Consider the following 23,872-nt stretch of genomic DNA (forward strand, 5'->3'; position numbering starts at 1 on the left):
AAACCAGAAAGATTGAACAACAAAAATAGGAGACCAAGCTGGAAATAAAGGAAGTCAAATAAGGAATGGTGATCACTCAAATGACAAAGCTTTGATTGTCAAAAAATTAGGTGGTGGAAGAAGGAGAAAGTAGAGGCAAGCAAGATATGGAGATTAGGAGTGAATATAGGGGTAACCAACATGGAGAAGAAATGGAACCTGAAGAGAATTTGGAAGATTTAGAGAAGAGAGACAGGAAGAACATGTTTAGTGAGAAGGATGTGAATGGTGCAAAAGAAGTTGATTTATGAAAATCCTAAGCTACAATATCATAGGGATGAGGAGGGGGGGGGGGGATTAAAGTAAGGGAGTTGAAAAAAAAATTGAGGAGGTAGGAGTATAAGTTGTTTGAGTGCAAGTAAAAGTTAAAAAAAGTGGACATCAATTTTTTTCATTCTTTGTTAGGAGTAATTCAAGGAGCTTGGGTGGAGGGAGGCCATAAATGCAGCAGGAGGAATCTTTATTGCATGGAAGAAAAATGTTTCTAATTGAAAGACTCTTTCTTAGGAAGTGGTTTTTTAAGGGTGAAGAGGGTGTGGAAGATAGGGAACATTCCATGTGTGATAACAAATGTTTACTCACCTTGTGTCATGATGGAAAAAAAGGATGTTATGAGAGGAGTTGCTTCAAATAAAAAATCAATTTGGTAGGGGGCATTGGTGTATACTTGGGGATTTTAACGCGGTAAGAAAAATGGAGGAAAGAAGAGGAAGCTTGAACATGAAAATAGGAGGAGTGGAAATGATTGAGATTAATAGCTTCATTCAAAACATGGAACTTGAAGATATACCACTTGTGGGGAGGAGGTACACATTGTACAAACTCAATAGTTGTTGTAAGAGTAGACTTGATAGATTTCTTGTTTCCAAAGAGTGGATTGAGAATTGGCCGGGAAGCATAATACCACCAATGTGAAGAATTGACGTGTATTTGATCATTGCCCCATTGTGCTTGAAAATTCCATGTTAGTTGGGGCCCTAAACCATTTAGGATACTTAATTGTTGGCTACAAGATGGAAAATTCAAATCCTTTGTGTAGGAATCTTGGAGAGGACTAAGGGTAAGATGATGGACAAGATTTGTTTTGAAAGAAAAACTAAAGATGAAAAATAGTGAGTTGAAAAAGTGGAACAAAGGCCAATTTGGTGAATTCCAGAGAAGAAGAAGGAGTTGGTGGAGAAGATTAATGAATTTGATTTATTGGATGAGGAGGAATGTGCTAGTTAGGAAGTGCTTTTAGGAAGAAAGGATGTGCTTAATGAATATTGGAAAGTCTCATCTGTATATGTTAGAATCCATTATGCATCAAAATGTTGAATGTAAGTGGTTGAAGGAATGGAACGAAAACATTAGATTTTTTCATGCAATGGTGGAAGGTGGAAGGAAAAGGAATTCTTTGAGAGGACTACATGTAGAGGGGGTGTGGGAAGAAGATCCAACAAAGGTGAAAAGATGTAAAGAGATTTTTTCAAGAAAGATTCATAGAAGAAGAATGAAGAAGACCACAACTTGATGGTGTGCAATTCAAATCCATTAAAGAAGCGGAAAAAGCTTTCTTATTGCTTCTTTTGAAAAAGATGAGATCAAGTAGGTGGTGTGGGATTGCGAAGGAGGCAAAAGCCTGGGACCGGATAGGTACAATTTCTCCTTTATAAAAACCTTTTGGCATATTCTTAAATTTGATTTTGTTAAGGCTTTGAAGGATTTTCATTCAAATGAAGTAATTTCGAAGGGTAGGAATGCGTCTTTTATTTCTATAATACGTAAGAGAGACAACCCTCAAGGGTTAGGGAAATTTTGACCTATCTCCCTAGTAGGATGTGTGTTCAAAGTCTTAAATTACTAGCTAAGCGTCTTGGTAGGGTGTTGGGGAAAGTGATAGATGAAAGGCAAAGTGCCTTTTTTGGTGAGAGATTTATGCTAGATGGAGTTATGGTAACTAATGAAGTGGTGGATGAGGTGAAGAAAGACAAAAATAAACAATGCGTGATTTTTAAAATGGATTTTGAGAAGGCTTATGACTTCCTTTCTTGGGATTTTCTCTATTACATGCTAAGGAAATTGGGATTTTGTGAAGTGTGGATCAAGTGGATGAAAGCATGCAGAGAATCAGCTTCCTTATTGGTTCTGGTTAATGGGCATCCAATAAAGGAGTTTAGGATGCATAGAGGATTAAGGCAAGGTGTTCCACTTTCACCTTTTCTCTTCCTTTATGTGGTGGAGGGTTTAGCGTGCCTAATGAGGGAAGTGAAAGCGAAACAAATGTTTGAGGGGGTGAAAGTAGGAAAGAAGCAAGTATAGGTGAATTTACTCTAATTTGTGAAATGACACTTTGTTCTTTTCCAAACTGTCTTCAAAAAATGTGTTTACTTTGAAGAGAATTCTAAGATGCTTTGATCTATCCTTCTTTCTTGAATTGCAAGGTAATGTCTATTCCTTTTGAGTATTTGGGTATGCCCATTAGGGCTAGTTTGACCAAAGAAAGTACTTGGGAACCTATTATACAAAAAATGAATAGGAAACTTAGTAGGTAGAAACATAGAAATTTATCCATTGGAGGGAGGATTGCCTTACTTAGTTTCGTTTTAACAGCGTCACCATTTTTTTTTCTTTTAAATGCCAAATGTGGTGGTTAAAAGTGTGGAGAGGCTTCAAGGAGAGTTTTTATGGGGGAAATGAGAGAAGTGAGAGAAAGTAGCTTGGTTAAAGTGGATGAGGATGTGTCTGCCAAAGGAGGAAGGAGGTTTAAGAGTAAAAAATAATCATCTTTTTAACGTAGCTCTTTTAGTTAAGTGGAAGTGGAGACTATTCTCTAAGGAGAAGGCTCTTTGGGGTATGATTATTGTTTCTAAGTATGGGTTAGGACATAGAGGAGGGAGAAGGGAGTTGGTGTCTAAACCATCGAGTTGGTGGAGAGATGTGGAAATTGCTTGTGGCTCATAGATCAAGTAGGGTGGTTCGAGAACAACATAGAGGGCAAAATTAGGGATGAAAGAATGGTTGAGTTGTGGCATAATAAAATTGTGGGAGTTGAGGCTTTGCCTAGAAAATACCCAAGAATTTATACAATATTCAAACAAAAAAAGTGTGTGATTGGTGAGATGGGGACTTGGAGGGAAAAGGCGTGGTGTTGGGAGAAATGGAGATGAAATTGCTTCCAATGGGAGAAGCTCCCTCAAATGCGAAGGCTTTCATGTAGAGGGAGTTGCTAAATAGAATACGATCTAAGGAGAATTTGCTGAGAAGATTGTGCTATTAGAAGAGAGTTCATGTCCTTTTTGTTCTCAACATATGGAAACAACTTAACATCTTTTGAATTGCAATTTCATCTTTGAAGTCTGGTCAGCGTGCTATAGATGGGTTGGGATTTTTGAACCTTAGCATTGTGAGCTTCAACAACATTTTGTGCAGCACGTGAAGCCCAAGTTCAAGCAAAAGGTGGAAAAACATTTGGCATGCAAAGGCATGAAGCATTTGGAATATTCATAGGAACAACATTAATTGTATTTAAGGGGGAAGAGGGGGATATTCAAAAGGTTATTGAATTGGTTAAAGTCAAATCTTGGTGGTGATTATCTTCTAAGGACAAGGAGTTTACCTCTTCGTGGAATGCATGGTTGATGAACCTCCTCATGTGCACCAATGAGAATGCCTTATAGTTGTGACAAGAAATGATTGGTATATGTGTAATGTTATGCTTCTTTTGGTGGCGAGGATATCGAGGGTAGTGTGTTTTGTTGTTGGTAGATTTCAATTCTAGGATTGAGTTATGTGGGGAATGGTATCATAGGTTGCCTCCTTTCTACTCTGTAACTTAATCTGTTGTCGACACTTATGCTTTTTTGGTATTGGTGGTATTGACTTTTATTATATATATATATATATATATATATATATATATATATATATATATATATAATATTTTGGAGAGACTAAATTATGTTGATGTAACTTTAATAATTATTATATCATTTTTATAATTTGATATAAAATGTGAATTTTATTAATTCAACTATTGAATTATATGTATATATTATCAAGATTATTTGTGTCAAATTTTATTAAAATTAAATAACAACGTGAAGGTAATCAAATAATTTATATTTTATTTTATTTTAAAATATTTATATTACATCGATTTTAATCTATATAAATGAGACAAATGATTTTAAACACACATATATTTATTTTGGCTGACAAAAAAAAAATAAAATTGTTGCGCTTGTTGTTCTATGCGACTCACATTAGTTGGTTTTTGCCTTACTGTCTCGGTGTTTGCTTTTCTTTTACCTTATGTTATTGCTTTTTTGGTTGGCATGAAAGATGATCCTTCGAATAAAGAACAATTATTTTAATGAACCAATTTGATTTCGATTAACTATCTTGTTGATTTCTTATGTTAGAGTATTCCCATGACAATGCTTTTGAGGAATAAAGATCCTCTCCATTTATTGGAAATCTCCAGTAAATTGAGAGAAGACTAACCCGCTTTTGAGACATGTAACAAAATTTGTGTTTGAGGCCAGGCTTACACTTTTCAAGCGTAAATAAACACCAATGGCTTATTTAAACATAGGTGCTTCAACTTTTTAAAATAAGAAAAATATCTTGTTTTAATTAAAAATATTTCATTAAAATTTTTAACAGTTGCACACGTAAGGAATTTTGAATGTTGGTTTTCTAAAAAAATAATGTAAAATATATTTTGCTATTGCATGTTTTTATTTATAATACTTTGAGGTGAATTCTTTCTTTCCTTAATTGTTGTATTTTTTTAAAAAAGGGAGAATAAAAGATAAGCACAAGTAGTGCGATAGTACAAATGTGCATTCCATCTTGGGTTCAAATGTCTATATATCTCGAGTAAAGGAAAAAACTCCACTAGAATCTTGATATATACAACAATACTGCAAATATGAAGATACTAAGGCTTAACCTCTCATCTCCGATTACACACCTTCTGAAAAAAACATTGAGATCCTTGTTGTATTACTTGGAGTCATAATCTGTTTATTAGTTCCCACCAATTTCCATATCAAATATGCTACTGAGTTTTTCAATTTATAAAAAAAACTAATAAAACTTCGATGAAATTAATTATAAATACATGACATTCTCTATATCACACATAGAAATTGGCCAAAACAATAAATATAGGCTTTAATATATGATGATCTCTGATATATATATATATATATCTGACTTTTACATTTGATCCTTGATAATTTTTTCCTTCGAATCAAATCCCTAATATTTTAAAAGTTTTGTCTGAGGTCTCCGTCGTTAATTGGAATTCGTTAACTACTTAAGTGGCTATTAATTGGACATGTAAGCATGCGATGTGTGATGCCATGTTTAAAACCAGCCCACCAAGCCCAAACGACACAAGTATCTAGAAACCGCCATCTCTGCTTCAGCCGAACTTGAACCCGCAACAGCATTGGCCGAATCTCCCTCCAGCTACAGGATCCGATTCTCCCCAGGTTGGTTCTCTCCAATAATGGAATTCACTCACTCTTCCCCCCACCTCGAATGGGAACCATAACCATGAGCCGTTCCCTTCCAACTTCTCCAAGTTTAACTCCACCCTCACCACGAGCCTCTTAAACCCAAAGTTCCCCCCTCTCGACAAGACCCGATCCAGCCCAACCCTCTTCGAAATGATGGCCAGTGAGCTGTTCGCGGAGCCAAAAACTTGTTCGGGAGTAATCTTTTTTTATAATAATCCATGATGCTAATTAGCAAGTGTACCGAGTCGCACAAGTAATATAAAACGGTAAGAATCGAGTATCGAATCACATGGAACTTGTTTCATTCAGAAAATATATGTTCAATGAGCAAACATTTGTATAAAGCAAGTAAATATTGAGTAAGGTTTTTGTCTAAAAGTCTAATTAACTACAGATTAAAATATCTAAATGTTGGGAAGTAAAACAGTCAAGTGAAAGCGCTGGGTTATTCTACTGAACTTACTTTGATGTTGCTAAATATTTTTCTTTATTTAACGTTATCTTAGTGTTCTTATACTGAAAATAAATTACCCAAACCAAGATCCCTCGAGTGAATGGGCCTAACTCTATCTAAACTTCATCCTTGATCCCTCAACAAACTTAGTCTAAACGAGTCGCATTAAGATTACAGCATAATAGAAACTAAATCATTGCACTCCGTCCCCAAACATACAGTTCTCCAGCCTACTCTATCAAGTTCTAAGGCTTTAAAGCACTTCCCAGTACTAAAAATCCTAAATATGCATACAAATGGGTGATCAAGCCACAAGCATATAAAAATAAGTACAGATAGAAGCAATGAACACATAAAAGCAACTTTAAATAGATAGTAAGAGAATATTACATCAAAGATTAAGCAGAACTCCCCAACGAGAGATTTAGTCTTCCAATACAAGTTAGCAACTTTCAGCACAAAGGATAGATTTTGAGAAAAGATAAAGGCTACAAATGGTTGAGGATGTTTCCTCCAACCTCTAGAACCCTAAAATCACTCCTCTAACCTAAACTCTCTTGGAGGCTGAGGCTCTGTCATTCTAGCTGCCTCTCTTGCTCTATTTTTCGACTCCTCCCTATTTTTATGCCCACTTCAGTATTTTAAAGGCTCATTGACGTTTCAGATTCTGAAGGCTCGCTAAGCACGAGTTAGTGAATTCTGGCTTAGTGAGCTGGGCGCGATAAGGGACAAATGACTCGGTGGGCGAGCAGGCGGCACGCTGGGCGCGAGCATTTGTGACTGATCCTCTTTTAGGGTTTCCAAATGCGCTAAGTGAGTTGAGTGTCTCGTTTAGTGGATGTCACTCGCTAAGCGCATATGGCTCGCTTAATGAGACACCAATTGCTAGACCTTCTCTTCTTTTAGCCTGAAACTGAAGTGATAATAACATTAATTCACAAAATGAGAGTATCTATTGGGTAAAATCAAACTAAACATAAAAATATATACAGTTCCTACAAAAAGAACCATAAATTGGGGGAAAGATGCTAATTTAATGAAACTATTAACTACAAAAGTTAGTCATAAATAACGACTAACATGAGCTCGACGTCCACCATAGGCCCACCACCCGCATCCACAAATTGAGCCTGACGTCCACCACATGAACCCTAACACAAACAACGCTAACTATAAACCCCAAATTCTGGATCGACAGGCCCTAATGATCCAATGGATTTGCGAGCTCCTAGGGTCTCGCAGCCTCGAGAACCAGTTGAACGAAGCCGTTTCCAACGACATCAAGCTAACTCTTAGCTCCAAACACGGAATTAGTGTTTCCATGAATGTGCAATACCAAATCCTTATTGCTCACAGTAAGTTCTTCTCGGTCAAGCTCTACGATCGTTGGACCAACCAGCAACATCAGTGCTTCGATCACTAGACCACACAGTTCAATGAAATCGTTTCTAGCGACATCAAGCTCACTCTCAGCTCCAAACACAAAATTAGTGTTTCGATGAACGTGCATCACTAAATCCTCATTCACTACTAAAAAAAGGTTTTTTGACGACGGTTAATAAGTGTATTTAGCAACGATTTTCAACCGTCGTTGTTTAAAACGTCGTTAAAACAAAATTGATTTTTACGACGGTTATTATAATAATCATCTTTGAATCTACGAATCTTTGAAAGACAGTTATTAGCTAATAACCGTCTTTGTATGCTGTGTCAGTATTTACATTTAAAGACGGTTATTTCGTAATAACCGTCTTTGAATGAGAAAACCAGAAAACTTTCAAAGATGGTTATTATGAAATAACCGTCTTTAATTGTCAAAAAGAAGAAAGTTTTAAAGACAGTTATTTCATAATAACCGTCTTTAAATGTCAAAAGTATAAACTTTCAAAGACAAGAAAGGACATCAAAAGTGACAAATTATCAAACATTAAAATTGATATCTAGGTACTAAAATTGATATCCAATTTAGTACGTACTAAAATTATCAGACATTAAAATACAATTATGGATTTGATAACAAGTCATAATTTAAAAACTCCATGCATAAAATAATACAAGAAAAAACATACATATTTAAGATGCTACTTCGGTAAATGCTACCAGCCTACAAGTTTTTTTTTTGTTTCCCCTACGAATTTCTCATGCTAATTGGTATTTTAGCCGTTATGACAAGAAGTTTCCTTAATATTAATAATCAATAAAGAGTATACACTATTCATTTTAATAAAAGAACAACATAACATTGATTATTAAAAAAGTATAGAAAGAACATACATATTAATACCAATTAAAACAAGAGTTTAATAGATATAAACAGTTAGTGTAAAAAAATTTACACTGTTAATAGATATGAACAGTCTTCAGCAACTCTGCGAGGGACAAAGAACCCCCTGTGAGTGCTGGTATATGAGGCTGTAAGAGTTTTGCAAAACATGTGAGGGGTTGACTTTGTAGGTGTTGTTTCATTTCCCTCTTCATCTGTTCCCAATTCAATTCCTCAAGCTCTTTTCCCTCTAAATACTACAAGCAATGCTCAAAGTAATAAGAAATTGTCATCCTTCTAAAAGATGCACCAAAATTAACCAAAGATGCACCAAAATTAAAGTACAAGAATAATCTTGAAAGTTTTGGGATGGTTGAATATAGGAGTACTATCCCACTAACCCGGTCAAAAATGAATATATATGGAATGAATTATTTAATTGAGTCAAATTCGTTATCATATATGTAGAAAAATATGTTCTAACAAATCATTTGGCTGATACAAATCATTTTTCTCTCCAAGAAAAATATAGAAATTATTTAAAGAACCATTGTGTATTACCCACTTTTAATTTTGATGCCAATCAAATTTAATTGAGACTTATGAGTTAAATTGTTATCATATATGTAGCTTATCTCACTTGGTTGGAGTTATGTACCATATTCGATAGTCAAAATCAAACATATAACAGGTTTTAACTTAGATTTCTCTATAAAAAATAAAAAAACTTAGATCAAAGAAAATGCATGCCCTATATAAATGCACACTCAGTCTACAATTTTGTTGTCTCAAAAGTGAAATCTCATTTCTTTCCTAATATTTTTTTTTCAGTTTTACACTTTTAAGAAAATAGTTTCTGCAGCTTTCAAAAAAGAAAAAAAAAAGTTTTCGCGTACGGTTGAGTTGTTGAGTTCAATTTTTTAATATTTATTAATTATTCAATAACTTTTTCTTATGTTTCACAATGCTTTAAAAACAAATACTATTTGATACAAAAATAAAATAAAAGATATTGAAAAAATGTTTAAAAAATTCAAAATTCTCTACGTACATGAAACAATATGAAGTATCACTCATGAGACACATGAAACAACTAATTATATTATTCTCACACCTTTTTTTTTTAGATAAGCGAAGATTTATTCATCCAAAGTACAAGGTGTACTCGGGAGAAAACGGGGGGCCTCATTAAAACCTCTAAGAGCCAAAACCCTATGGGAAAAAGACTCAAGGAGGAAAAAGAGAACCCCAAAATACATGCTTATGTGTTCAGTTGATACATAAAAACACCTCCTACAAAAGAGCAATGCAATTTATTTCTAACCCATCCAACAATAAAACACACTTCTACTAATTCTTCCATGCTCCCACGTCTGTCAGTGTTGATCTTATACATCGTATACAGTTTTTGACCGGATAGTTAATTTAAGCTTGATAATTAGTCAACTACGATCAGTTAACCATATTCATCCTTTAATTAATCCTATATTCTTGTTTGAATTAGCTCATCAAGTAAATATATGATAATTAATAATTAGCTTAGTCCCTTACCAAGAATAAAATAAATTAATTAATATTCCTGTTGTCAAATTGAAAGCTACATATATGTTCGTTAGCATGTTATTTAATTGAGTCAAATAAGAATTATTTAATTGAGTCAAATTCGTTAACATGTTGATTTTGGCAGGTAATGATGCTCTCCAAAAATGATAAGCTACATATATGATTTGGCTACATAAGTCTCAATTAAATTTAATTGCCATCTGTTAGTTCAACCAATCACTTCTTTTTCCAATGTCATTATTTAATGGCATAATAGGAGCAACTACCCAACTTACGTGTCAATGACCAGAACTAGAACCCAAAGTTAACTCCCATAAGTAAAGCAAACTTTAGTTGACAATTTTTGACTCAAAGTTAACTCCCTATAAAATGTCACTATTTCATGATTTGTTTTATTTATATTGTAACTAAGAACTCTTATCTTAGATTGATTGAAATATTATTTTTCAACAATTATTTAAATATTATTACCTTACATAACTAAAATGTTTTTTATTTCTCCCATTTATTGTATTTTAAAAACTATATTTTACCATATACTTTAATAAATTATATATCTATAATTGACAACAATAATTAATAATTAAAAATATTATACTTTACAATCAATAATTAAAAAAATTAATTATAAATAATTCCTACTATAAATTTAAAAAATATTTATATATTTAAAATATTCATGAATACTATTTACTTGTGTATGACACGAATTAATTAGAGTTGTTAACTAGTGATATAAAATTATTATCATTAGTTGTGAAAAATAATTAACTCATTTGAATCTATCTAATATATCTATCTATGTAAAGGAAGTTTGAATTTGTATGAATGGTTAGATCAAAATTTTTAAATTAATTTAAAGTTACTTTTAAATTGGAAACACTGTGTTCTTGCGTCTTGGGATTTGACAAGTCACTCTTTCTATATTGTAACAAATTATGATACTCTAATTTAATATATATTTTTTCAAATATACTCTAATTTAATACATCATTGCTACTGGGGTAAGTATAAGAATTAAGTTATTTAATAAGGATAAATTCCATAAATTATCAAAGTAAAGTTTTAATTTTAATTAAAAAACAGTATAAAAAATTATCTAATAACTATATCTAATTTTTGTTCATTAATTACTATAAAAAAGCTCAAGTATAATATTTTTAAAATGTAATTTTATATATCTAGAAATGTATTTATCTGCACGTGACTAATTACATTGCTTGATTCATAGTATCACACGATGGAAATTACATTAAGATTCGATGAATTATTATGAATGATTGTAGAGACTTAAAACTTATTTGCAAATAAGTAGTATTCTTACTGATATTCTTCAATCAAATTTAACTTTAAAGATCTAGCTATTATAATTATTAAGGATGCTATAGTGCCGCAGAATACCACTAGAGTGAAGTGCAACACCATGGCTGTGCATATTGCGGCCAAGGGAAGTTACAAACTACTATGCAGCTATAGGTCGCTATTGGCAAGTCTGGATAGTACTTAAAAGAATCACAACCAATCACATAAAAAATTAAAAATATCATTAAAAATCATTGATTTTATGATTGACAGCTCATCTGGGGTGCTAAAAATGGAAACATAATCAACTACCAAGAGGGACAGAGAACCTTTCATCAACCATCATAATATTGATGTAAAAAGGGAGCATACCTCCCAAAGCCACACCAATTGGGTCATTATGCCCACCACCAAAAGTTTCCAAGGCACTTGCAAATGCAATATCTCCATCATAGGCCTCCCCAAGTCCTTCACTGGAAAGTATAAAAGTGAAAGCAAATAAAGCCTATAAAGCAAATAAAGCACAAATACTCTAAAAAATAAAAAGAGAGCATAAAAAAGGACTAACAAGAATTCTAATTAAAAAATTTAAAAAATCATGATCAATAATAAAAGGAGAAATTCAATTAAAACTAGATAAAACATTGAAATAATTTTGTAATTAAGTATTTTTAACTAATGTTGGCTCTAATCAGATTTAATTTTTTTGTCTTTAAATAAATCATAAATCATCAGCTATATATGCAAATCAATTGATATACAAATACGAATACTCCACATCTTAATCAATAGTCCTAATTTCAAGTCATTTTATTTTATTTTTCCTGTTACAACTTGAAATGTTAAATAAATAAATAAAAAGACAAGTATTATTTTTTATTTTATTTTTTCTTGACTTTTGTTATTAGTAGAAATTCAAGACAAGTATAAAAAGATTAATTTTTAAAGTATTAGAATTAAATTAAAAGTTTAAATAAATAAATAAAAACCTGACAAGCAATTGTAGGTGCAATAATTATTTTGGTTGTAAAAATTCGAGCATTCTTATAGAAAGAACAAAGATACCTGATTTATAAATTTATTATTTTTATTTTTTTATCTATAAATTTAAAAAAATCAAAATCAAAATATTTATTATAATAATTTACATAGATTAATCAATTGAGTTAGATGTATCAGTCTTAAATTACTAATATGTAAGCTTTAACAGTGAATTGCTTTGCATTGGATAAAATCTCTTTAAAAAATTTAACTGATGAAGTACTGAACCTCGGGTCTATTTGACTAATTTTAATCCCTCCACCCCTGGCCCACTCACAAAATTATTTTCCCTTTGATTTTACCGGGTCAACTTTAATAAATCTTCAATTTATTAACTTTTAAAGGAAACCATGGGAATTTATATTTCACTGAGCTTTGGTTACAAACAATTTAAAAATATGAAAATAGATGTGTTAGATTATCAGCTATGACAGACTCATGTAATTTCTAGAGCATATGATATATATATATATATATATATATATATATATATATATATATATATATATATATATATATAAAATGCACAAAACATATCTACAGGCGGGTTTTCTTTCTTTATTTTTCATACAATTTGCAGTAATTTGAAGTGAGTTTGCATTCAAACTCAGTAAGGCTCAAGGACTTTTCATTGCTCAGTAAAATTACATACATAAACATTAAAATTAAAATGGAAATTACAAAATGGCAAGTGCATGGGAAGAACAATTACTAAATTGGCAATTAACCAGCGCTAAATTAAATGTGCATTTGAAAGGGGAAATTAAAGGCCATAGCCATTGATCAGGCCATCCTAAGATCCACTAGACTAACCGCTTTAATTAGGCGCTTAATTGGCTGCTTAGTAACAATTGACTCGATTCCAATTTAAAATCACCGCAAAAGCATCACAAAAAGAAAAGGACTAAATTTTGGAAAAGCTTAACAGTTAACACTTTCAACATATAAATCTTATTGGAAAGATGAGATCCCCATTTGGCCATCTGTCAGGTAGCCTAGATAAGAAACACTTAGCAATCAATCCAAATGGACTTCCATCAGGCACCACTCATAACAGAATTAAAAGAAGCATCTGTGCAACCAAAACATGTGAATATACAACAGTGAGCCAAAGCCAAAAGGCAACAAGTTCCTACACATGAAGATGTAAAATGAAGACAATGGCAAAACTCATACTTTAGTCAATTGAAATACTACTTAACACAACCAATTTTCTCTAAAACCGGATAATAGAGTGGGTTCAAACTCTATGTAAGAGGAGCAACAATGCCATTCGTGGGCACTTGTCAGTTGTCACTTATACTTTATTTGCACATCTTATGTTCACAAAAGTATGAAGAATCAAAAAACAAATGAGTTCCTTATTCAGAACATGCAGCAATGAGTTCCTTATTCAGAATTAAACCAGCCAAGAAAATTAATCTCCCAAAGCACTTATGTCCTTTCGTCATTACAAATTATAAACAAAAAAACAGAACAAAGAAATGACCCAACAAATATCTTCATGATTTACAGATTCTTAGCAATTCAGTCCATTTACAAAAACAAATGGCAGACTAGACTGCAATTTCAATCAAGGATTAAATTAAACTGTAGATTGCTTGGTCTAGGAGACTCTAAGACCACATCAATGACCAACTCAAATAATAAGGCTCATAAACTAAAACTCATTAGTGGTTTTATATCTATCATATAGGAAGCAATAAGCATTTCCGAAGCTTTTAAAGCAATTAGCAGATTATTGTACCACCAGCAAGCAATCTTATAAAAACTAAAAATGAATTTGCACTTTCAAAATTTTGTGGACAGGCTATTCAAACCCTCATTAGTGCACACAAGAATGCAAGCACAGAAGAATGCAATCTTATAATAACTAAAAATGAATTTGCACTTTCACTAATGATCCAGGCACATAGTATCTATTGAACACAAAATCAACTTTTTTAAAAAATACATAGCAAAAGAAGAAGAAAAATCCCTTCAACAAAGAACTGAGAAATTGAAGTGTCCCAAACAAATTTGAGGGGGAAAATTTAATGTGTCTACAACATAATATCCATTTAACACAAAATCAATATTCTTTTCAAAATAAACCTAATCAGCAAAACAAAACAAAAATCATAGACCAAAACAGAGAAATAGAAGTATCCAAAACGAAATTGAGAGGGTAAGATATTAAAGCGTGTTAATTTACCTCTGAATAACTCCGAAAACACGGAATTCGTCTTCGAGATCTCTCTTGGTGACTCCTGAATCCAAGTTACCAACATACACACGAGACATCTTTTCAGAAGAACCTGAAAATTAAGCAAAATAATTAAATTTAAACGGTGAATTTCCAAAGGGGAAACAAAAATCGGGGAAAGATGTTTTTAGGGTTCTAAGAAAGATTTCAAAAGATTGGGGAAATTGAAAAGGAGGGGGGGACTTTAGGTTTTGGAGCGGAGAAGAAACAGTTACACAAAGAAAAACCTAAAAATTGAATGAAAAGGAAGAAACAGAAAGAAAAACCTAAAGAATTGAAGAGAGAGAGAGAGAGAGAGAGAGAGAAATCTAACCCTAAGTAAAAGTGTAAAGGGGGGAAATAGAGAGAGAGGTTACCGCTTCATGGTCTTCTCCACTCTGTGTCGCACGGCCTCAACGGGCTTCTGCTCTGACAACACCACAACAGCAAAAGAAATTGACGACCCCTTGCGTCCTTCCCTGGCAACACCACAGCGACATAGTGAGGGTTCTTCTCTGGAGCGTTCCCTTCTCTAGGGTGTGGTTGTTGTGTTTCTTGGTTTTCTTTCTCCGAAAAGAACTTCAATCTTCCTCGATGTCCTTCTCTATAATTCTCCTCAGGAGCATTCCATTTCTCGAAGCTTTTTAGCTTTAGGTTCACTTGTGAAATGAAAGAGAAAGTAAATAAAGTAATTAAAAAAGACCTTTGGGATCAAAGACGGTTTTTATAAAACCGCCTTGATAACGTTAACATCAAAGGCGGTTTTATAAAAACCATATATAATTGATTTTAATTACAAAAATGCCACCGTATTATGTACTACATCGGTTTTTTTTATAACCGATGTAGATACCATGACGTGAAAAGGCTATTTTCTAATAGTGATTGCTCACAATAGGTTCTTCTTGGTCAAGCTCTCCGATAGCTGGATCAACTAGCAGCAACAATGCTCCTCGGTGCCATACTAAGGTGAAATCATCGATTGCAACGATGTTGAGGTTTACATTGAGACTTTGAGGTTGATGTATTGTAAGGATCATAGGAAGAATCTCACGAGTGGGATTTCATGGTGAACTTCTCGCCGGTGAGGGGGTCGAAGAAGACGTTGTTGACGATGCATGGTGGGGAGGGTAGAGCCCGTTGACGATGGAGTAGTGGTTGGGGAAGGTGAGGGGTGAGAAAGATAGGGATGAGCCTAGTCTCGGCCTTGGTGCCCTTTTTTAGTAGATGCTGGATGCTAGGAGTGGGGGCCTTGAATTGGTACCCAAATAGGAAGTCGTCGGCCTCGGTGCCATGGTTATGACCTTTTTTAAAAAGTTTTTTTAACCTAAATCCAAATGATGCTATTTTCACTTTTTTTTAAAAAAAATTTCTGTGTAATCCCACTCAGGCAAAGATTACACATGACATCATATGTAGCGTGTTCACGTGTTCATTTAACGGTTACGTAAACAATCAATGAATCCCGATTAAATGATAAAAACCTCAAATAAAACTTTTAAAATATCAAAGACTTAATTTAAAGATTTTTTTTTATTAGAGATCAAACACAAAAGTCAAGTATATATAAGATACCAAAACATATTTACGTGATAAATGTGTTATAAAGTCGAATCATACAAATATATTATAATGTCGAATCATGCGATAAGTTTTCGTATTTAATGAACCAAAGTATGTTGCAAACTAATGATTTGCTTTGCATAATTTTACTCTATATTTGATAAACAATATGAAATGACCCAAAGCACTACGACCCTTTCCTTATAAACTCACCAATCTCTCCGCCTCCCTTCCTTTTCTCCTCTCTCCCGTTTATAGCCATTCCCTTCTTTCTCTCTCCTATCCAACGGGTCCTTCTTTTAAGGTTCGTCATGCATGTTTCCATATATTAAAATTTTCATGTTTTCCGATTCAAAAAAAGAGAGGGCAATTTGGATTTCCTCCTTCAGATTCTTCATTTCCTTTTTTTGCATGCTTGCATATATACAACACACTTTACAGTTTATAGATAATAATAAATCATCGATCAAGAATATGGGTCGTGTTAAACTCGAGATAAAGAGAATAGAGAACCCCACAAATCGACAAGTTACATTCTCAAAACGTAGAAATGGCCTCATCAAGAAAGCATATGAGCTATCAATCCTATGTGACATTGATATTGCTGTTATAATGTTTTCTCCATCAGGACGTCTGAACCACTTTTCCGGTAGGAGGAGGTATGCTCCTCCTTGATCATACGTTAATCTCTTTTTTTCTAATGTGCAAACATTGGATTGGGTTTGATTTGATTTCTTTCTCCTACATTTTGTTTGTTAATTATGTATAATGATATGTATGATGTGTCGACCTTTGAACGAAATAGGTTGAAATCTCCTGAATTAATATAACAAGGAAATTAACTAATGCTTCTGAAAGGGTTGGTTGCTTCCAATCCATTTTTTTAAAGAAAGTTAAGAGTTATTCTTTCTCCATTTTCTTATATTTCTCACATTCGAAGGTTTAACTCATGAGTGCAATTAATAACTTGTCATGGTATTTGCTGATTTATTTTAACTTGCAGGATGAAATTCGTCTTTAATTTGAACACAACAACTTTTCCTAAGCTTCCCTCTAACTTCTATATTGCCCATTAGGGAATTAGGATTTCTCTTAATTCTCTTCCTCAACAATGTCTTGTTTATGTTTTAGATGCGATGGCGCGTGGCTAGATAACAAAAATAGTTATATTTGTCCCTGTTATGTTGAACAATTAGATTTTTTTTTTTTTTTAAGAATAGTTAGCTTGTTTTCTTCTTGGCAGTTAGATTGTTAAGTTGTGTTCTACATTTTTAGCTGAATGAGGATATCTCTGCCCTGAGGATTAGGATCTTGACCAAGATATATTTTGTTGAATCTTTCCCTTATCATCGTGACCTTCTCAATTTGTGGAAAAACAGCAACTAATATTTTTTCCCAAAATAAATAAAAAAAAATGTTAAGTAATTATTCTTTTAAAAGAAGGAACCGGATATGCAAAGTTTAAGGCTAAACTATCCAATAGGTTTTTTTTTTTTAACTCTTGATTAACCTTGTAGAGATATATTTATATTTATGTTTGACAGATGGAAATATAGTTTGGCATCAACCTAAACGCAGCTTTGTTTTATTTATATTCAACTAGCCTTTCGGATACGATCTTAAACATTCTAAGAGATATACATCTTGCCAGCTTTTGGTCATATTAATGAATGTGAGATTCATCCTTTGATCATATAATGAGCTATAATCATATTGTTATTGTTCTGGTAATCAGGATTGAGGATGTTTTCACTCGTTACATTAATCTTCCTGATCAAGAAAGAGATAAGTAAGCTCTGAACATGCAACTTGGTTTCTCACGTGATATTGTGGTTATATATATATATATATATATATATATATATATATATATATATATATATATATATATATATATATATATATATCACATTCCGGGTTTTAATTTGATTATTTATTGTAATTTGTTTCGTGCAGCGCTGTAAGTTTTCCTGAGCTACCCTATCGCAGGTATAATTTCAAGAATTCTCTTGTTCCTTTATTTCCTACTTAATACTTAATTTGTTCCAAGCACTAATTTGTTTCTGATATGACATATTTATTTGTTGCAGGAGTATTCAGAATAAGGAGGTATTTTCACCTACTACATTTATATAAAAATTAAACCCTTTTCCCGAAAAAATAGAATTTATTTCACAACAATATTTCAAGCATCCTCTCCAAAAAAAACAATATCTCAAGCAGGTATATTTGACGTTTGACTAAATAATTTAATTAAAAATTCATAGCTTATAATTTGAATATTAATAATTTATAAATTAATTACAATACACTATCAATTTAATTTTTTCACAATTAATCAATTATAAATTATTATATATGTTAAATTTATTGATTTTTATAATAATTATTTTAAAAGTCACACTTAGAATGATTTTTAATTGATTCACAATGTCTATACTGAAAATACATTAAATGTAAATTCATAATTTATTTTAATAATTTTTTTTTGTAATAGAAATCATCTGTAGGAGTTTGTATAAAAATAATGAGTCACTTTCAAAAGTTTAGCCAACCACCTGTTTTAAGTTATAAAATGAAATTATTGTATGATGAGTTAGAGTAGGATGTGATACATTTTACAGATCTTCAAATTAAAACACCTAGTTGTTTTTTATTGCTAACGTGACTACTCCATAAATGTTTGTGGACATTTTACAGTATCTACTTAGGACCCTTCAGCAACTGAGGAGTGAAAATGACATAGCTCTTCAATTGGCTAAGTTCGTATAAATCTTTAAAATTTCTTTTAATTATCATTTTCTAAAGCATTTTGGATGATCTAATAGTATTAATTTTTGTTTATTCTTTCCTACTGCTCCAAACAAGTCCGGGAGACATTAACTCTGAGATTGAGGTAAACAAACCATATTATATTTTATGTTAAACACTAACTTCTTAATCGGGTTATGTTTATAGCGATGTATATTGATTTATACAACTCATTCTTGTGAAATAAGACTTTATATATATATATATATATATATATATATATATAGATATTATTTTATTCTCATTTTTACAAAATTATTGAAATTTTTTTCTTAACCAGGAACTCCAACAAGAAGTTAATAGGTTACAACAGCAACTTCAAATGGCCGAGGAGCAAATAAGGTTCCTTGACAATAAAATTAGTCCACAATTAATTTTCATTTTAAAAATATTATTACTGTCCCACATAGTATTTGTTTATTCTTTTATTTTTCTCAATAATTATTTTAATGCTGGAAGGATAAACACAGGTTATATGAACCCGACCCATTAAAGATGTCATCTATGGCGGATCTTGAAAACAGTGAAAAACACCTTGTAGATGTCTTGACACGTGTCATACAAAGAAAGGTTTATAATAATCTATCATTCTTTAGGCAGTAATTCAGTACTTTGTACAAATCTATATTATTTGGAAAACTTGTTTACCGTGGTTGCAGGAATACTTGTTGAGCAACCATCTATCTTCGTATGATCCATCTGGTATTCAGGTAATCGATGAATTCAATTATTAAGGAATACTTTTTTTTTTTGGAAAAGCCAAAATTATTAAGGAATATTAACCATTTAATTTTACAATAAGTAAGTTTAGAATACAAATTTTATATGATATTTTTTAAACAACGTTGTGTGAACATGTAGTTATAAGAAAAATATTTAATTCTAATAATTTATTCTATATACTGTTATTCTATTCTTTATTCATTCTCAAATTAAATTAATTCTTTTATATAAATTTAATAATTAAAATGTATTGACGATATAATTTTTTTTACACATTCATTTTATCATAATATACAGTCATTAAGTTAATCGAATTTTATAATTGCTATTTCAAGTCATTCTAAGGATGATGTTTGATATCTACGTTAACAATGTACAATTTTTAACTGATAATATATATTTTTATTATATAAAAGATTTAATTTAAATATGTTGACAATATATTTTTTTTACACAATTATCTAATATATAATAAGATTGTTAGATTTTCTAATAATTATTTTAATAATAAAGAAAATGATTTCTGTTTGATTTACAATATAAAAATATTGTTATTGCTAAATTCTTAATATTCTACTATTTTAATTAATTAGGATGATATAATTATGGCAGGGGATACCGACCTCTTTCGAGAATGTAGGGTGGTTGCAGGATGGGAGTCAGAACCAAGCCCAGATTTTTGATGCATCTGCTCCTTTAGATCCTTTGAGGTTTCAATTTCATGTTTTTATACTTTCTGAATAATGATGATTTCTTTTAATAAAATTGCAAGCATTTCTCTTAACCAAAAAAAACAAATATCATTTGAATAATATTATTAATATAGTAATAAAATGACCATGATACATATCCAGGGACTTGTCTTCCACCATGTATGGTTCATTTTCCCAAGGGCGAAGTTCAAATGCTGATCCACGAGGCATGGGGGAGTGCCACGTGTCAAATCCAAGTGATGGGAACCTTCAAGCATGGCCTCAAGGGTACACATTGTATCCTCATCATATTCAGCATGACATGGTGGGACCCGACATGCCAGATATGATGCCACATGCGCAAGTGAACCTCCCAATCACTGCCTTGGAACCACCTAAGAATAATGAACCTGTAGAATATGACCAGTCCAAACAACCTCATCATCATTGACTTAATGCTCAATGACACATACCATAATGGCCCATGCTATCACTATTGAGATGCCTAGTCTCATTCTTACTCATTTTTTTAGTTATAAAAGTGAAGCATGCCAGATGCCCTATTAACGGTATGTGTAAGATTACGTACATGATGATCATGTGCATAGAAACTGTAATTCGGATGGTCCTTGTATTACCAAAGAAAAAAAAAAATAGAATAGCTATCAAGAAACAACAAGCAATACTTTTGTTCTTTTTTATATTCACTGCACCAAATTTTACTACGACAATAAGGGGTGCTCATGATTAGTTATTTAAATAATTTAATCATAACAATATAATAACCACATAAATAATCATAACCATAACATTTTTTTTATAACCGATCATGATTTTATAAAATCAATTTTTATTTTTTAAAAACTGATTATAAAACCAGTTATATATTCAAAACTGGTTACATATATAACTTATTATAACTAAAATATACGAACGAGACTTATCAGCATTTTAGGGGACTTATCAGCAGTTCAAGAAAAGATATATATGGGAGGTTGTTGGGTTTGTGATTATTTGGGTTATATGAAAAAACAGGAACTCTTGTGTATTCCAAACAAAGAAGCAAGAATTGACTGAGATGATGGTTATATGAGAGATTTGTTGAAGGTTTTGTCAGGGAGATGGCTAATTACTAGAGGTGGATTTTCATATCTTTATCATGAGTAAATACTAAAATATAATTTTGATTCTCATATTTTAAAATAAAAGTATTTAATCTCTTTCTATTTTAACGAATTAAGGATTTTGATCATCAAACTAGTGTTGACTGTTATGTGCATGGACATTGACTTTGACTTGGCCAAACTTTGATCACATGATACAAAATTATTGGTGGAACGAAAAACATTATTTTACAATAAGATTAATATCCAATTGAAAACAGCAAAAATGCCAGTAGTAAGATTACACATTGCCATTATTATTAGAAGAAGAATAGATTAGTTATATTTGATTATTTTGCTTTGTTATTTCCTCATTTAATTTCTTCAATTTGATGTTGAATTTGAGAGTCGTGCTTCAGTTTTCCACCATTTTCCTAGCCTTAAATTGGAATGATTTCTGAAATTTTGTGTTAGAGTTCAATACTTAATCCAGATCGCGACTAAAGAGACAGAGTGCCTTGATTATGCAACGGATTGTTGAGAAATTCAATAATCTTTGCTTTCTTTTTGGCCTAAATTCATTAACCCTTTTGAACTCTGGATTTGACTAGGTTTTAATTAAGTTGTAACATTAAGCCTGATGAACAAGGACGGTTGATAAACACATGTAGATTTATGTTGTTGCTAGAATGTGAATTGTGGAGGCAGTTTTCGAACTCTACACCAATCACTGAAAAATGGGGGTTATGCCCAGGTGGGTTGTGAATGTATGTGGCAACCTGTGTTGCATCTGTCCTGCTCTGCGGGCAAGCTCCAAATAATCGGTGAAATCCAAACGAGTAGCTAACAAAAGCATCAATATTCAAAACCTAACGCACGAAACTAGTGCAAACGATTACACATAAATGCGGTACTTGATGCAAAATCGGAGAAACCTTGCGCAAATAAAAATAAGAGAATGTTTGTCCTTGTCGTTATCTTCCACGGCTTCATCTAGTGATTTATCATCGTCGTTGGAGCTAGCAAAGTGAGCCACCACTTCAAGCTCCTCGTCATCCTCCTCGATCTGGTTGTTGGTGGCGTTGGTGTAACAGTACGGTTTCCACAATGTATGATAAGTGATTTAATTAAAATGTAAGAAAAATTAAATTATGTGGAGTGAGTGGTTTACAAGTTGTTTAATGGTTAGGTTTCGATGGTATTTGAACTTTACAAGTGTGTTTTAGTTATGCAAAGGGGGTGTGGTTGATAAAGTATAGGGATAAATAGTAAAACCCCAGGCACTCCCAATTTCAAACGTAGGAAGCTTCTTGTTCTCTCTTATTCTCTCATTTCACACTTCTTCCTCTTCAAGTTCATCTTTTCTCTTGAGTGTGAGGTGTGAGTTCCTACATCTTTGGTGGCCTTTTTCTTCTTCCTTAGAGCTTCTTTATATGCCATGGACTGGGTAAGCTTTCCTCCTTTGACCTCCTTGCTCCATTTCTTTTCTTTTTTCCTATCCTTGGAGTGACCCATAATGGGTTTTGATGAGGAAACCTTCATGGGTATTGTTTTTGTTGTGTTTTATGAGTATGATCTGGTGGTGTTGAAGATTGAAGGAAATCCCTTGGTTGAGCTCAAGATCTTCCTTATCTTCTTCCTCTCAAATCTAGATTGGAGATGTTTATAGGTAAGGGAAGCTCGCCCTTTTTTCCTTGTTTTATGACAATTGTGGACTGTATGGTTTAAATCTTGCATTCTTTTGTAGGGGTTTATTGATTAGAAGCCCAAGGGTTAATTATTGATACATTTATTGTGAGTTTGGATGTTTGGGTAGCCATTAATGGGGTTAAAAACTCAAATTTTTAAATAACTTTTGTTACAAAATTTTAAGGTTTAGCCGAGTTAAAATTTGTAGCTGAAGTTAAATTTTGATAGAATTGGGTTTGCAAGAATTTAGTTGAGCTAAGATTTTTAACTAAGCTAAAATTCGATAGAATGAGGTTTGCATGAATTTAGCTCAAGCTAAAAATTTTGGGTAAGCTAAATTTTGTGGCTTTAACTAGATTTAGACAGAATGTTTTATTTATCTTTAAAACTTTCTAGAGAGTCTCTAAACCAATTCCAAGTGCATATAATATGATTCTGAGTTTTTATTATTGTGTTAAAGTTTATTAGAAGATGAGATGAAGTGATTCATATTAATAAGCGATTTTGGTGAGACAATGACAAGATTTTTAGGTGGGAAATGCCTTTATTGATGAAATATACATATATATTTATATAAATTTAGTGAAGGTTATGAAATTATTGATGAGGTGATGATAAGTAGAATGTGTTTGGGAATTGATGTTGAAATATATTGATTATTAGTCTATGACTATTTCTTTAACTATTGAGAACATTATATTATATTGTTATTGAGATATTGATACTTTGAGGAGGTGAATAAATGTCATGGTTGGCATGATGACATATGGTTAATTGTTGAATGAAATATTAATAAGAATATGATATTTTGAGAATTGAAATGGGTTGTTGTTATCGTTGGTACACGGTGTGTGCACAAAAATGTACGGTTGTTGTCGTTAGGTACACTGTGGGC

The 23,872-nt window shown here is 32.2% G+C and overlaps 1 protein-coding gene across 1 annotated transcript; it reads left to right on the plus strand.

The window, feature by feature from the left end:
- The first annotated feature begins 16,334 nt into the window (after positions 1-16,334).
- Positions 16,335-20,796, plus strand: LOC114383311 (agamous-like MADS-box protein AGL104). Its single transcript, XM_028342960.1, has 11 exons — positions 16,335-16,618; positions 17,695-17,748; positions 17,916-17,948; positions 18,050-18,068; positions 18,660-18,721; positions 18,828-18,855; positions 19,051-19,112; positions 19,241-19,340; positions 19,430-19,480; positions 20,106-20,203; positions 20,348-20,796. Exons 1-11 carry the CDS (start codon positions 16,371-16,373, stop codon positions 20,634-20,636), a joined length of 1,044 nt encoding a protein of 347 aa, XP_028198761.1. The 5' UTR covers positions 16,335-16,370; the 3' UTR covers positions 20,637-20,796.
- Positions 20,797-23,872: the final 3,076 nt, after the last annotated feature.

The sequence above is a fragment of the Glycine soja genome, chromosome 14, assembly GCF_004193775.1.
Source record: "Glycine soja cultivar W05 chromosome 14, ASM419377v2, whole genome shotgun sequence".
NCBI classification, from domain to species: Eukaryota; Viridiplantae; Streptophyta; class Magnoliopsida; order Fabales; family Fabaceae; genus Glycine; species Glycine soja.